Here is a 17,887-nt window from a genome sequence, read left to right as displayed (position 1 = left end):
AAAAAAATTCATCCCTAAATTAAAACAAGGATATCTGTCCCCAAATTTAAAAAAGGAAAAATATTCATTCATTTAATTTAAAAACAAATCCATATCTAAATTAAAACGAGAATATCCATCCCTAAATTAACAAAATAATAAAAATTCGTCCCCAAATTTAAAAAAGGAGAGAGAAATATACATCACTCGATTAAAAAAGAAAGAAAAAAAGAAAAAATGTGTAAAATGTGTAAAATATGTAAAAGAAAATCAATGAAATTTCCATTTCAGTGGAAATTAATAACACGAGTAAGTGAGATATTCGAGTCTCCGAGGGTAGCAGATGCTTCGTAGCTCTTAACGCTCTCTTATCTTCCATAGGATAAGAAATATCCCAAATGTCGCAAGAAATATCACAGCCATCCCATATCCCTTTATTCCAGAAATTTTTAGGAAAGTAGCCTCGAAAAATTCAAAGCGTCGTTAGATTTCATCGATCGCGACCACTCCGGCGCGTGCAAAGGGGTTGTTCGAGGGTGAAAGGGCGGATGGAAAAGAATCGAAAGAATTGAAATAAATATTGCCATAATACTTACTCGGCTTGGAGCGCTTCTGTGGCAAGACCGCCGGCAGCGCTATAGCCATTAGCAGGATAATCCACAGCCACCTCATAATTTCCTCTTACGACCTGGAACACACCGTGAAACACCTTATTGAACAACAAAGATCGTCAGTATGCCTGGAATTTAAAGGAACGTCGTATTTCGTTCGGAGTGATTTCTGGGATTTTTATGGTGCTGCCTCTAGTGCTAGTTTTTAGATCTTTATACCGCGAGGCTGATGTTTGCTGGAGTGTGTAACGGGTTTATAGGTAATTTGCGATTTATGTTAGTTGGGAAGAAATTTCAGTCAAGAATTCGATGTATACTGGAATTTAATGCAATTTTATTTTCACTCGTCTAATATTATTTTGAAAATAATTTTAAGAATTATTATAATTGTGATTTTGAAGAAACTCTTTTAAAGAAGATATTAGAGAATATGAAATATAAAATAGAATATAATTTAATAATTATTTAATAATTATTAATGAATAAATTAATTAAATAGGCAATACTCGTAATTCGAAAAATAATAAGGATCATTCAAGAATAATATTTAGATAATATAAAATATAAAATAGAATATAATTCAATAATTATTTAATAATAAATTAAATAAATAGGCAATACTCGTAATTAGAAATAATAATAACGATCATTCAAGAATAATATCTAGAGAATATGAAATATAAAATAGAATATAATTTAATAATTATTCAATAATAAATTAATTAAATAGGCAATATTCGTAATTCGAAATAAAAATAAGGATCATTCGCATCGGTATTTTTATATTTTTACGAAAACTGATTCTGTATGGAAAAAAGAATTCCAAAATTTCGTGATTTTTTATTGTAATAGTTCAAGCAAAAAAGAATTAGTATTATTGACCGAATAATAAGTTACTACATATTTTGATCACTTTCAATCAAACATTTCTGTTATATTTAATCTAAAAAAGCAAAATTAATACGTTCAAAATTCAATTACTATGTACTTTCATAATTCTCACGACACACGTAATTATTAAAATTCTAAAGTAGGTCAAGAAAATATAACTTGCATCAAAATGCCTGCTATTTGTTCACCCAGCTGACACCACATTTTCGAAACTCTCAGAAATCCCTCTTCAAAAATTCATTATATTTACTAAATTATATTCACCAAAACGAATTATTCCTCATAACCAAACGAAATTCTTCGAATTTAATTTCCTCTAGTCCGACGAAAATAATTATCTCCAAAACAGTAAATCGCTTTGATCATTGAACCCAGCCAGAAATTCCCCATTTCCGTCAAAAATTATATTAATTTCGTCCAGCTATCTCAAAATTCCCCATTCGAATTTCCCGCGCTCTCGTTACAGACACGTAACACCACCCTTAACTGCTCCAATCATTCCAGCTCGTTGATCCACGTTTTTACACGGAACAACAGGAATTCGATCGCCATGATTTCACGGGTAAAACCGTTCAGTTCATTTGCCTCGTCAGGCAAACCAATAGCGATTACTCCGTGCAACGAGCTTAATTTACCATACAAACGCTTAACAACCGTTGCAGGTTCCTATTTTAATTGAAAAAAAGAAAGGGAAGATAGAAACGAAGGGGTGAATCTCTGAAATTCCTGTTAATCCTTGAAATATCGTTGTTCCGTCCCGGAGAGCGTGTTTATAACATGATTTTTATTCTAAGGCTTACGCTTTTAACTGACCTAACGGTTTACAATATATTTTACATCGCGACTGCAATTCCGGAGGATAGATGTGCCTCACCGCCGTTCTAACACATTAAGTTGTAAAGGCAAAGGCGAAAGTTTAGGAATTTTTACAAGTACCAGACTCGACAGATGGGACCCACGTGTAACAGACCCAACAAGCGACGAACGGACACCACTTGTAAATCACGTCTTTGACCATCAAAAATCGGCTCCTTGACAGTTTCCTACTCCTTAGCCAAAAGTCCTCCCGTCACACCCTCTGTCCAATTGAAACTCCTTACTTTTCCAGCACCAACGTTTATTTTGTCCAATCGGAACTAAACTGGAGAAAACACCGGACAGGACACGACGAGACACGACGTAGATCAAATTCGAGAAATCGGTTCGTCTTCGACACCGATCCTTGAAACATCTTACTTACACGTATAAACGCGTGTTCGAAACGGTACTCCGTTTAACGTCTCCGTTATAACTATTCTATACTTTCTGTAAATAAACGCTCTCTTTTATCAACACACACTTCGGATCCTTATTATTGCAACTAATCACGCAATATTAATTTGGCGCGTGATAAGCGTTCTAGGACATCGAAGGGATTCGATAAATAGGACGCTACACCGGTATTCCGTTCATCCTTTTGTTTAGGACAGACTGTGCATCTAAATGCGAAGGCTCTGAAATTTTACAAGTACCATTGTCGCGGCCCTAGGACCGCAATGTCCCAGACCAAGTGGAAGACTGTTTTATATCCTTATTGTCAGCGTCCCTTGACTTCTATACACTCATTGTCACCTAAGCCACCACTTGGGTAAACCGTAAGAAGTAACAATATATCACCTTTAAGACGACAGACATAAGGACCCAGATTGTTTAAACAACCATCACCACCGAAAGACGCTGGAGCTAGCACACACCCTCAATATTATTCGCAACCAATCAGTAGACAGAGGAAGCTTACAAAACCACCGACAGAGCAGTCACGAAGGGAGTTCTACTAAAATACAGTCCACTTAGCACTTCGAAGCTAGACACAACCTTCCTCAAAGAACCGTCTGTCACTAACTGTCGCCAACTAAAATCGACTTAGTGACGATTTACAATTTCAATCGCGAAATTCCCCAACGATTAAGAGGCACTGGACCACCAACGAAACCGAAAAGGCAACGCTGTTTAATTTTATTTATTAATTCTACTCGCGCCTTTTAATTTCGCCATTTTCCAGTAAAGTTATTTGCGTCCCGTGAAAGATAACTACGAAAATTGTTGATTCTTCGTATTTTTTCCAGCTGCAGTTTTTCACGTAGCGTTATTTCCCTTAATTCTTGGAAATTTTTGCAAATTTCGTGAAACGTTTGTTATTAACGAGGATAAAATGTGCACTTGTTTGACGTGAAAGCCGTTCCTGGAACAAAATTCGCGTTGATTTCCTGAAGAGGAGGCAGCGGCGAGGTGACGTCGAAAAATATTTGATTTCGCGGAATTGAAATTTTTTTCTTTGTTCTTCTATGCGTGTTGGGAATATACATTTGTTCTGCGTGAAATGAAATGCGGAATTTAGTGGAAAATATTTTAAGCCGTCGAAAGGGAGAATATCAGTGTCCCGTTAATACGAATTGGATTTTAATCGAGTAATAAAAATAACAGCAGAGTGATAGAGAGAATGATAGCCCTTTAACGAAATTTAAATTAAGGTATCTTCTAAATTATTATCTCTTTTTTATAGATTAATGCATTAAAATATATATCAATTTAAAAAACCACCCTCGTTAATTTCACGGAATTTTCGAGGCAAAAATCATCGATTCGTTATTATGGAACTAATAAAATTTTCCTATAATATAATTTAGTATCAAAATATTTCTGATCTCTTCATTTATGCAAAAATATTAGCTCATCACGATATTAGTCAAAGATGTCAATACAATTGAAAATTTTAATCAGAAACCTATACGAATTGAAATGGCTATGGCAATGCAATAGGTTCTGATCCCTTCATTTCAGCAAAAATATTAGCTCAAAAATTCTAAAGAGAAGAAAAAATTGACTAGACTCGTCTATGTCACGAAATTTTCAATTTTCGCCGTGAAAATTTTGAAAATTTTTGGAAAGAGTCCCAATGAAGTATTAGATTGGTGCGTATGAAATGTCGGATTTTTAAGTGAAAGTATAAAATTGCATATCTTTTTTCAAAATCTGTTTATTCAATCAAAATACGCTCCATTCGCTCCAATACACCTTTCCCAGCGAGACTTTAAAGCATAGATGCCTGTCTTAAAAAAATTCTGATCTTTAGAATCAGTAAACTCTGATATTGAATTTTTCAAACTGTCTTCATTTTCATACTGTTTAGCCCGTAAAACAGTTCTAAATGTTTAAAAAAATGAGAGTCCGTTGGCGAGAGATCAGGTGAATAGGTTGGGTGCTGAAAAACTTCATATTTTAATTCATTTAATTTCGCAGTTGTTTTGTGCGATGTATGCGGTCGAGCATTGTCATGGAGAAGTAGTGGGCCATGCCGATTGAGAAGTGCCGGACGTATAATTTTCAATTTTTCGTGCATCTTATCAATGTACTGGCAGTACTTTTCGGCCGTAATTGTATTCCCAGTTCGAAGGAACGAGTAATGAATTATCCCAGTGACATTCCACCAAACTGTGATTAAAATCTTTCGTGGATGAAGTCACGGCCTTGGAGTATGGGCACAAACCTCATCCCTATCAAGCCACCGAGCACACGTTTTCCTGTTATCGTAAAGAACCCATTTCTGATCACAGGTGATAATCCGATCAAAAAATGGCTCTCGGTGAAATCGGGTTAGTAACAATGAGTATACGTTCACCGATCCAGCTTATTTCGCTCGGTTAGTTCGTGCGGTACCCATATATGCATTTTCTTTACCTTGCCAATTCCAGAAAGATGCCGTAATATTGTTGTATGGTCAACGTTCATCCTGGTAGCAAGTTCTCTAATGGATACAGTTGAATTCGCTTCCACCTATCCCTTTAGATCATCACATTTCACAGAAGTTTTGGGTCTTCCACGCGGATGATTCTGTAGTGAAAAATCAGCAGAACGAAATTTTTCAAACCAACGCTGCACTTTTCGATCATTAACTACATTCTCCCCAACTGCTTGGCTTATGTTGCGTGCAGCATATGCAGCATTATTACAAAGTTTACACTCATGAAAAAAATTACACGAATATCGGTTGATTTCATATTGGTACAAAATTCAAGACAAATAACAAAAAGGAACACTTTCGCGGAAATCTCCTTTGTTGAAATGTGACTCTGGCAATGCACAGTACGACTATAAACGAGGTTATGCTAAAAACAAAAGTATAACAAAAGCAGGAAGACAAACTTTCGCATGTAAAAAAAAATCCGACATTTCATATACACCAAGCTACTAGTACCGTCGGTCAGACATTTTCAGTGATGCAAACTACTACCATCGATCAGACGTTCTCAGTGATACAAACTAGCATTAGTCGGACATTTCCAGTGACGCAAAGTAGTACCACCGGTCAGACATTTTCCGTGATGCAAAGTAGTACCACCGGTCGGACATTTTCAGTGATGCAATGTACTACTATCGGTCAGACAAATTCAGTGATGCAAAGTAGTACCATAGATCAGACATTTTCAGTGATGCAAACTACTACCATCGATCAGACATTCTCAGTGCTGCAAAGCTGCATTGGTCAGACATTTACAGTGATACAAACTGGGGTTGGACAGACATTTTTAGTGATATAAACTGGCATTGGTTAGACATTCTCAGTGATATAAGCTGGCATGGAATAGACATTTTCAGTGATATAAGTTGGCATTGGTCAGATATTTTCAGTGCTATAGGCTGGCAGTGGTCAAACATTTTCAGTGATATAAGCTGTCACTTGTCAGAAAGTTTCAGTGACGCAAGGTAGCATTCGTCAGATATTTTCAGTGATGCAAACTAGGATTGGTCAGAAATTTTCAGTAATGCTAAGTAGTTCCATCCGTAAGGCATTTTCAGTGATGCAATGCAGTACCACCGGTCAGACATTTTCAGTGATGCAAAGTTGTACCAACGGTCAGGCATTTTCCGTGACGCAAAGTATAATATTATCCAAAGCTAACTACCCCTCTCCAACCTGTCACCCTAAATATTGTCGCTCGTATGTGTCCGAGCTTTCACCCCAGTGCCGCTTCACCGTCGTGAACTTATATTTCCGAGGTGTTCATTAAAGAAAACCTCTTACTTCCGCTCCTTATCTCCGCCCTTTGCGCGGCGAAACGACGCGTGTCCCGCTCGTACACGCCCCGGATAACCGAGCGGACGTGCGCGAAAACGGGGCGACGCGAGGGATGAAAAGCGCGAGGCAGTCGGCCAGAAAAGAGCAGGAAATGGAAATAAGCGATCCGGAGACGACGCGAGGGATAGAGAAGAGGGATTTAGTGGGGAGATCCTTCCACGTGGACCTCTGTGTTCGACGTCTTTCAGCTATCGCGTGGGTAGATGTACAGGGTGGATCGATAATTTAACGCGATCGATAACAGTTTATTGTCCTCGTTATAGACAAGTTATTTGATAATTTATTTCACCTTTATATTGAATCTTTCACAAGTAGATGTATTACTAAAAGACTTAAAGAGGGTACTGTTTAAACGATATAACACTTGTGGTAAGAAGAAAATTCGTGGATTGTATTAACATTTTCACGAGTACTGCTGAAAAATTTGTAAAAACTGTACATTATAGGTGTCAATATGACGATTCCAAAGTTATCTCAGTAAAATTGGAAAATAATTCGGTAATATATCACGATATTTATGATAAAAGCATTTATTGGGGATACGAGTCGTGGTGGCGCTAGTGAGTTAAAGCAAAGTCGCCTTAAGATTACTGAAACGCTTATTCCTATATTGATGCATGTATGAATATCATTCTATAATGAGTCACATAAGCATAGACAACAAATGGAAGTGGAAAAGTGTGTGTAAATATCGTGCCAATTCTTTGTATTAAAATTTCCTAAATTAATATATTGTACTGTAGCAAAACTCCTTCACACGTTATGGCCGTACCATCGTATTTACACAAAATTCTCATTGGAACTGCTCGTAACTAACTGTAAAATCAAATTTTAAAATAGCACGATTTAATTGAGCCTTTCAAATATTGGCTGTAGACCCTGGAGGAATTTCCAAAATAATTGAAATAAAATGACAATATTTTTAAAGAAAATAAGTAATTATAACGAGTGATTATTTAGAAAAAAGTTCGATATGATTTCAATAGTTAAACCTTTTATAGTGTGGTAAATTACGAATTCAAGTCCAAAAAGTATCCAATTTTATCATGTTCGAAAACACTTCGTAATGTAATAAAAATTGTAAAAAAACTTGTTTTATATATATCTTGTTAGTAATTCGTCCGTGTATAGTACTTGACTATTATGGAATAAATTGCTAATGGATTAACTCTTGGACCTACAACCACGTGTGAGACTCGTGGTCAGGTTTCCGAGCCAAAGCCGATTATCACGAGCCTGGCCCGTGGTACATCGGTCGAGCCAAAACTGACTATAACAGGCATCAAACATAAATATCTGAAACACTATGAAGTAGTTGCCCTTACAATGGTACATTTTCTTAAACTGTATGCCTAAATCTACAAACCTGCAAAGTTTCGACTAAATCAATGACCGGAATGACTTGCACTCTTCTTGTAAGCTCTAAGAAAATTCCGCTCACGAAGAAGACCTACAAATGAAGAAGCGAGAAGGAATTCACAATGCAAGGGAACCTCTAAACTGCCACCTGGTATGTCCATAAATACCCTGATCCTGAAAAACCAGTCGTCCTTATCAAACGCTTTTATCCCGAGCTTCAACGTCCTTCTGTCCCCGTGCACCTCGATATCTCGGCCATTACTCGTCCGGCTTATTCAGCAAACCGTGCTCGAACTCGGTGCACCCCGATGGGGCAGAAAAAAGGTTGAAATTCTGCCAAATACCGGTCGCTTAAGGTATCGTTACATATTCGGGGGAGAGGATTGGTCGATACCTAGGCAAATGGTTCATGAGTCCGTATCGTGTCTCGATTTCAGGCCTGGCTGATCAGAAAGCCGATAGAAAAAGGAGAAAAGGAGCGAAAAGGAGAAGATACCAGCGTATCTGTTCTATATCTTAAACCGCTTTGCATGCGCTGTATGGCTGAAGCCGACGTCTCCGCGGATGGCTGAAAAGGGCGGATTCCGGCGGAGAAAATGAAAACGGAAGGTATAAAAGCGTCTGCACACGGTCCACGGGCGTTGGAGAACGAAAAATATCTTTGACGTTCGATCTGGAGGATCGGCTGACTTTATTGCAGACACTCCAGCTGCTTATGCACCATGATGGCGCGGTGCTCGAGAGACTAGCGACGTTGGTGGAGGGATATTAACGCGAGGGGGTTGTTGCGGTAAGAAACTAAATACTGTAAGATATTTTTAGACTTCGTTAGGGTGCGATGTTCCGTCGTGGAACAAGAAAGACACCGTGACAGTTGTTAGACAGAGTTTAGAGAGTCCTTAGGAAATAGTATATATTCGGCCAGTTCTTTATGTTAGAATATTCTTAGAGCCCCCCTTACACTGTGCCTGTGCAACGATGGTGACAGGCCTGTTAGAGGTTGCAGACCAATACCGAGGCCTTTGCACCTCAAGATACTATGCAGATGTCACGGGACTAGTTTGCAACGGCGAAAAATAAGAATAACTATACCTCTATACGAGATATTATCCGTAGAGTAGGTATACGGCAAGAGAAGTGACACGTATTTAGAATTCGAGAAGAACTGACTTTATTTAGGTGTTGGGATATAGGAGTCAAAAAAGAGTCCCGTGGAATCCTTCAGCTGGGTTTCTATAGACCCTGTGACGACCCATTGCGTCACTCAGTCCTGCTTGGAAAATTGATAAACTTTCGTAAAGGAAGCATCCAATTGATGGTTCCTCGAAGCAAACATAGATCTGTAGCGACCATCATTCTCACCCTCGAGACTAGATGGATTCCGACTTCGAGGACTTTCCCGCAAGTCCTCGGAAAACCTCTGATTCCTGTATATATAACTTCCCGACCTTCCAATAGTATTCCAGTGTCTAAGACAGGGCCTGCTAGGGTAGCCTTACTGATGAATCCGCTGCTAGGCCCAGGATGAAACGCATCCCTTCCTTTTCGATTGCAGAACGACGCTATCCAAATAAAGACCCCTCTCGCACTATTTCTCTGCACTGTAACCCCTTAACAGAGGGTGAAGAGAGGGTGTGTTTTTGCAATCGAGAGTGTCACTTCGTTGATGGAAAGTGGAAGATTGGAGAGAGGAGTTAGGCTTCTGGGTCTTTCGCTTGTCTCGTTCTCTGACGCGTTTAGATCGCGGGATTTACCCTTGGAACACCTCGAGGAGTGGAATCCAGGTATCCTATAGAGAAAGCTTGGGGTTCTTTTCGAAAGATTGGCTCCGATCGTGGGATTCAGTTTTCGTTCAGAGTTAAGATCCACGTAAACTGGTCGGGGAGTTTGGAATCTCGTTTAACACGTTGAATGCCACGCCAGTTTTACAGAGATTGCCATGATGAATTTTCTATTATGCGATACGTACAATGTTGAAATATTATCTGCAATAGATAAGTTATGACCATGTTTGACATGTCAATTGCGACGGGGTGACCATTGAATTAACGATGGTAATAATCAAAATTTCTAAATATTGACATTGGTTTAAATTATATGTAGAGTCACACAGTCTCTACTCGCTGGAGAGTACCTTGGAATACCGGGATTCACTGCGGTCTGTATTTTCGATTCGACTCTCAATCACGCGTAACTCTCGCAATCACAACTCTCGGTCTCAACTCTCTCAAGGACTACCTCGACTCTCCAATGACTCTCTCGAGAACTCCCCTCTATCTTCCAGAGCGGGCCCTTTTAAGCCCGTCTGGAAGGCAAGAACCTCCCCCGAAGGAGGAGAAAGTTCCCTCCACGTAACACTCTAGGGTGGAAGGGATTGCTCCTTCAGGTTAGGCTCTCCGAAGGGTTACCCACGCGGGGACCCTTCCCGAGAGGTGCCCACGGACGCGTCACCCCCGGTTTGTCTTCAGGTTAGGCTCTCCGAAGGGTCACCCACGCGGGGACCCTTCCCGAGAGGTGCCCACGGACACGTCACCCCCGGTTTGCAATGGGGAAAATCGGGGTTGAGCGAGGCTACCTCACATAGCCTGGCCCCAACTTCCCCAGGCTCGTCTGGCCACTGAGGCTACCTCACGTGGCCTGGCCCCAACTTCCCCAGGCTCGTCTGGCCACCAGACGCTAACGGGGCCTCTATACCTGGGGAAGTCAAAAAATATCCTACATATATATATTTCTATCAATCTGGGCGCTTGAGATAAAAATATCAAAAACAATTTGATATTACCTGACTCGTGAAGATAGTTTTTGGACAAACCCAAGCCAGTATTCTTGACTCGAGTCTTGGCCACTTCGTTTCGTTTTGTCTACGCAGAAGAACCGAGCTCTGAGCTGCAACCTTCCTACTATTGACTCCCGAGATGCCACCTATGACCCCCATGGCACTCAACGTGTTAAAGGTTTGAAGGAATGTCGTGAGAGGTTAATAAGCGAAAAACATTATGTTGGATTTAGTCGAGGTTTATTATGCCTATTATGTAAATTAGCAAGTTATTGGAAGACACTTAGGGTTCAGTGAGAAAGTAGAATAATCTAGGATTTCTCATAAATATTCTTATGTCTTAACATACCTGAACGGATAATCCAAATATTTGAAAGAGATTCAGTGAAAGAGAATTCAAAGCTCCTTAAGCTTAGCTGTTTAACGTAAAAATAAATCAGAATTCGATGCTTCCTGATAGATTCCAGTAATATCGGAAATTTGAGAATTCGACAAACCCTGGAAGAATATTCAGGAGAAAGTTTGATGGACCAACTAGTTAGAAGTTGGCATTTTAAAGAACGGTTTTGACAGCCTTGCTAAAGGATAAAGGGGTTAGAAGCTGTGAAATTGAAAGTTTAGAGACCTTACTGCTCTAGAGGTTTAACCGGTTCAAGATTCCAAGGCTTGGAGTTCTACAGCTTCGGTTTCTAAACTTAGAGCTTGCGAAGTTGGGCCTAGCAGGTTCAAAAGTAAGACACAGCTATAGGTGTATGTGAAATTAGGAATTGCTGAGTGTAAGATGAGGAATTCTGATAAGTATGGAATTGTCAATCGCAAGGAATTCAAAATTGTGGAAATTGGGATGACTAAAGAGCTTAAAATGAAGCACAGAATTGCAAATTTTAATATTACATTAAGTTAACCAAAAGTAACGTCATGTAATATAATATTGTAATATAATTTAATTTATCCATCGATTATTTAAATTATTTTAATATTTGTATAAATTTTTTTAATAATTTAAGAAACATGATTACAGAAAAATATAAATAAATTAAAAAAGGAGGAAGGGTAAGAAATATATTAAAATTATACAATATATATAACATTATAATTGTGTAATATGATTTAACTAACACAAACTATTTAAATATTTGTATGAATTTTTTAAATAATTTAAGAGTCATGATTAAAAAGAAAAATAAATAAATTAAAAAAGGAAGGAGCGTGAGAAATATATTAAAATTATATAATGTATACCACATTATTATGCAATATAATTTAACTAACACAAACTATTTAAATACTTGTCTGAATTTTTTAAATAATTTAAGAAATGTAATTAAAAAGGAAAATAAATAAATTAAAAAAGGAGGGATGATGAGAAGTATATTAAAATTATACGATGCATATAATAATATTATACAATATAATTTATCTAACACACCTAACACATAAACTATTTAAATATTTGTATGAATTTTTTAAATAATCTTAGAATCTTGATTAAAAAGAAAAATAAATAAATTAAAAAAGGAGGGAGAGTGAGAAATATATTAAAATTACACAATGTATATAACATTAATATGTAACATAATTTAACTAACACATAAACTATTTAAATATCTGTCTGAATTTTCAAAACAATTTCAGAAACTTGATAATAAGGGAAACATGTAAATTTTGAATATATATTTTAGAAGGGAATGTATTTAATTTATTTCGAATAAAATCAGAAGAAATTTCTTCCTTCCCCATTCATTTCTCGGGATGCTTGATAATTTCCAGATGAATTCTCACGTATCGACGAACGGAAACTTAATTTCTATAACAAGTTACAATTCAAATGGAAATAATCGCAGCCGCGATACGTATCCGCTCGAAATCCACCGGATTTCACCCCCGCCCTCACCCTCGCGCTTCGCACGAAGTAAAATTACCACCGGCGCTGTATTACTTTCTGTATACAGAGAATTATTTATCCATGGATCTGTCCAATTAAGTGTAAAAAAGGAAAAACTAAAAAGCAGCGAGGAGAAACGAATTATTTTCGGATTACTGGAGAAAGGAGAGAAAGTAATGGAGATTGCTTTTACGAAGCAATCTTTTTAATACAAGGGAAATTTTATACACCAGTATTTACACGAGAAATCCTGAAACGCAAGAAGCAACGTTTGATAAATAATCCTGATAGCTGTATTTTTATAATGAATTATTACTAACGATCAAACGCGAGACACAAAATGGAATCAAAAAACATTTCCACATTTTATATACAATTTAATATATTTACCATAAAATATTTTAGAATAATAAATTTAAAAATTCGCGCATTTAACGTCACGTGTATTTTTACGTTCCTTATTCACACATTTTTCGTTTATTTCGGTATAATAAAGGTAAAAAGAGCTGTTCATTTTCGAGCTGTTGCTATGAACGAAGTTCGTCGTTCAAAAAATCAGTAACATCAGTAAATGAGTAATAAAGATTGATATAGAAATATTTAACGTGACCTAATCCACCTAACGTGTATGTTCGTGTAATTAAAATATACAAAGAATCTATTGCATAATGTACGTAATGTTGCGAATAAAAATCGGTGAAATAGCGTTAAAATAAACGACCTAATGAATAAAATCCACGTGGACGTAAATTGCCGAAAATTAAGCAACGAAATGGAGCATGAAACAACGGCGCGGCATACATCGAGCCTAAATTGCTCGTAAAGCAATTATCGTGCACTATGCATTAAACTAATCATAAACAGCGATGTAAATAGTCGATGAAACAGAGTGAGTGACATTTACCGGGTACCACGAGAACGTTTAATGCGTTTACTTCGTTTTATACCGAGCGCAAGTAGCGTCATATCGAGTTGCAGTAGTAGAAGCAAGGATACGGTCAGCCTGGGCTGACCGCGACTCAGCTCGACTACTGAAACCAGCTACGAAAAGCGTTCTAGCTTCGATGCTGCTCAAATTTCGACGCGAAGGGCGAGTAAAAGCAAGTCTATGGGGTGGAAGAAACACCGTGGAAATAGAATCGTGTATTTTTAATAACAAAAATTACAGAAATATTCGTTTCCTCTTGAATTATATCGTCGTTGAAAAATGATTAAAATAAAAGGAAAATAAATGTGAGAAATAATTATGAAAATAGTGAATTATCGTTGTAATGTATTATTAATGAAAATTAAAAATATATTATCATTTACAGGAATCAATTTTGGTACATTTTTTAAAAATCTGAAATATTTAATATTTAAATTAGTTTAGTTACTGAACTTTTGATAAATTTTTTATTTTTATCGGAATATTCGTGTTTCGAGTTGTTTTCCTCACGAAAATTGGAATTATAAAGTTTAATCGTTTCGGAATTAACAGTTTTGATTGGCTTTTCAAAATTTTTGACGTGTATCGATTTTCTCGAAGTTGATATAAATTCAGTGAAATAACGTAACGTTCGTTGTTGTTTATTTATTAAACCAGGAAATAAGGTATGCTTCGATATGGAAAGGAAATTTGTGCAACGTCTGTTTGTTCCTTTATTACTCGATATGTAAATCGATTATCGCGCGAGGCTATCGAGTATTGGAATACAGGATTCTGAGTCGACATGCTTCAATAATGCTACAAAGCATATGCGGTTTATGCACGTTATAACGAAGTATCAAGATCGTGGAGTCTGTGAACGTCAATCAATAGATTTTCTGAAATTAATGAAATTCAAACCACCGAGGTCGAACAATCATTAAACGCTGTCGGCATAATCATTTAAATGCTGCGGAGCGTTGTGCCTGTCATTATTTAAATGCATTTGTGCAAAATTATTTCGCGATGCACTATCCACGGTGAAATAAACGTTAAACATAATTATCATAAATAAAATAAATCAGACAAAATTGTGTCAAATCCTGAACGACGAGATGATAAATTTATCAATTTAAGAAACTCTAAATTTATTTATGAAATTTAGTTAATATTGGTAAAATATTAATTTTCCTAGTTAATATATAATTTCGAATTAAATACTATTAGTCTAACTTTTGAATATCTATTTAATTCAATTCCTTTCACTGTTATCCTGTATTCTACTCTGAAATTAATTAAAAATTAAATTATTATTGGTATTGAATGAATTGATAATGAATGTATAATTGAAATATAAGTACATTTAGAATATTCAAATTAATTTGGTATTATTAAAGTGTTTATAAAACATTGATAAGAATATATATATAAGATATGAGTAAAAATATTATTAAAATATTAACGATATTACCATCATTTAAGTAGTATAGCGTATAATTTAACCCCCACTGGAGAATATTGAGGTCAGTTTAGACTCACCCTTGTAAACTATAACAGCACCCTTGTAAACTATAACAGCACAAAATAGATATCTCGAATTTCAAAATACTCAAACCTAACCTATCTAATCCTACGTTTATCCTACTATGATTATCTTTCCACGATCAGTATACACCTTCCATGTATTTCCATTTACTTTACAAGAGCTAACCATACTCTATTTCTAAAAATGTGAATAGATATTTAATACCAACCCTTATACCATTCACAAAATTCACAATTATAAAATGCCCACACACTATAAAATAAATAATCGCACTAAAACAAATAATAGCAAGTTCTCGACTTAAATAATATCGAAATATCGAATAATAACAAAATTAACAATTCCATGCCCACACGTTACAAAATAAATATTCGCACAAAAATAAATATAAAATAAACAATTTTCTTTAAATTCTCAAATTCCAGATAAAATAATTATCCAAATTAGAGACTTAAATAATATCAAAATATCGAAGAATACTCATCAAAAATACAGTATTAAAATAAACAACCCTGCAAGTTTATTAAAAAATATCCAATCGAAATTCACAATTCCATGTCCATACGTTATAAAATAAATATTCGCACTAAAATATATAAAAAATAAACATTTTTCTTAAATTCCCAAATTCCCAATAAAATAATTATTCAAATTAGAGACTAAAACATTATCGAAATATCGAAGAATAACAAAATTCACAATTCCATGCCCATATGTTATAAAATAAATAATTGCATTAAAATAAATAAAAGATAAACATGTTTCTTAAATTCTCGAATTCCCAATAAAATAATTATTCAAATCAGAGGCTTACATAATATCGAAATATCGAAGAATACCCATTTAAAAAATGCTATATTAAAATCAACAACTCTGCAAGTTTATTAAAAAATACCCCATCGAAATTCACAATTCTATGCCCATACATTATAAAATAAATAAAAAATAAACATGTTTCTTAAATTCTCGAATTCCCAATAAAATAATTATCCGCATCAGAGACTTAAATAATATCGAAATATCGAAGAATAAATAATACTATATTTAAGTAAACAATCCTGCAAGTTTATTAAGAAATATCCGATCGAACTGGAGGAAAATAAAAATCGACCAAGCTCTCGAAGCATCGTCTTGCACTTCGCAGCATCACCCTCTATTCCAAACGAAACGAAACGATAAACCAAGCGAAACAAGCCTCGAACCCGATAATAAACCCCGAGTGGGACGTTCAATCTCTCAGCTCTTGCACGGCTTCAGACCAGATCTTTCCCCCCATTGGCCAAGGTATAAATCGCGAATCAAAGGCAACCGTGCGTGAAGCATCGCTGCGAACACTCCTCGCCCCGGCTGAAATATTAAGGTAAAAAATTTCATTAGCGCATGTTGCGTTCGAGCTGATCGGTTGCCTGGGAAAATGCCTTTGTACCGGCTTCGATATCAGAGGCTCGCGTAATTAAGAGAAACCCAGGGCTGCCGATAAAGCTCCGCGAACTGCACGCGTTCGCTGCGAATAATTTTCTAATTGCTCACCCTCCGAAAGGGGTTCCAAAGCGTTCTCGTGCTACAGGGGAAGTTCGACATTTTCTTTGTGAACGGCGTGCATAGGGAGAGACGAGGGGGCTGGATCAGAAATATTCTAACGAACTTTGTAGTTGCAGACGCTTTAACTTCATAGAGAAACGGTGAGATAAATTCGCATGGTGATGGATTGGAAATTAAATTTTGCATTATTGCGGAATACTAATAAATTTTGGAAGGAATAATTTAATACGACGTTGGAATAATATTTGTCGAATAATAAATTTCATGGCGTGTTTTAATTTCACGTGGGGTGGGGGTTGGAATTATTTGTTTGCCGAGTGAGCATCCAATTTCACACGATTGAGGGGTATCGATAAATTTTTTGCGAAATAGATATTATAACGCGAAATGATTGAATATGATATTGGAATAATATTTGCTGTATAATAAATTCGTAAGCGTGTTTTAATTTCGCGTGGGATAGGGGTGGGAAGTATTTATGTGGCGATCGATGGGAAACTAAATTTCGCATTATCGCGAAGTAGTAATAAATTTTTCGAGAAATAGATATTATAGCGCGAAATAATTTAATATGATATTGGAATAATATATGTTGGATAATAAATTCGTAGACGTGTTTCAATTTCACGTGGGGCTGGAGGATGGAATTATTTGCGTTTGTCGATTGGGGATTAAATTTTGCACGATCGTGGAATATTAATACATTTTTCCGCGAAATAGATATTGCATTGTGAAATAATTCAATATGGATAATATTGATATAATATATGTAAAATTTTAAACGCGATTTAGTTTCCCATAAAATGGAGGCAGGGAGTATACGGTGCATAGTGATTCATCATTTTACAATTATAGAAATTTTATCGATTTTTGGCGGGAGAAGCATCGCGGAATATTAAATGATTTAATACGACGTCGAATAATATTTATTTATTATAAATTAATATTACGATAAATAAATACAATAAATAAATATTTATTATAAATTAAATACCGTAGTATAGGCACATATATTTTTTAAATAAATTATACATCTAAATTATAGTTTATCATATATACTTTCCTCGCACTACCAAAGTAGAAATACTTTCACTTTCAACGATGACACAGCAAAAAGATTAAACGAATTCTCGAGGATCCTTCGCATAAGCAGGAACACGCATAATCCATGATATGGTTATCAGCACGATTCCAGCATGGTTTGCGAAATTAAACGAAAACATACACGTCCAATCCGTGCAAATTTGAAGCAAATGGCAGCTCACAACCCTAACT

At 36.1% G+C, this 17,887-nt stretch overlaps 1 protein-coding gene across 1 annotated transcript in view; it reads right to left on the bottom strand.

Annotated features, from left to right (window-relative positions):
- The window catches only part of LOC108552767 (cysteine-rich secretory protein 2), a 59,173-nt gene extending 58,506 nt beyond the window's left edge, over nucleotides 1-667 (bottom strand). The window contains exon 1 of the mRNA XM_017907426.1: nucleotides 576-667. Within this exon, the coding sequence (XP_017762915.1) occupies nucleotides 576-651 (76 nt within the window). The 5' untranslated portion in view covers nucleotides 652-667. The remainder of the gene's footprint in view (nucleotides 1-575) is intronic.
- Between the last annotated feature and the right edge of the window lie 17,220 nt (nucleotides 668-17,887).

Source organism: Eufriesea mexicana, unplaced genomic scaffold (genome assembly GCF_001483705.2).
Source record: "Eufriesea mexicana isolate 0111107269 unplaced genomic scaffold, ASM148370v2 scaffold8034, whole genome shotgun sequence".
Classification (NCBI taxonomy): domain Eukaryota; kingdom Metazoa; phylum Arthropoda; class Insecta; order Hymenoptera; family Apidae; genus Eufriesea; species Eufriesea mexicana.
The sequence above is the reverse complement of the archived record's forward strand: the minus strand, read 5'-3'. Positions and strand labels throughout refer to the sequence as shown.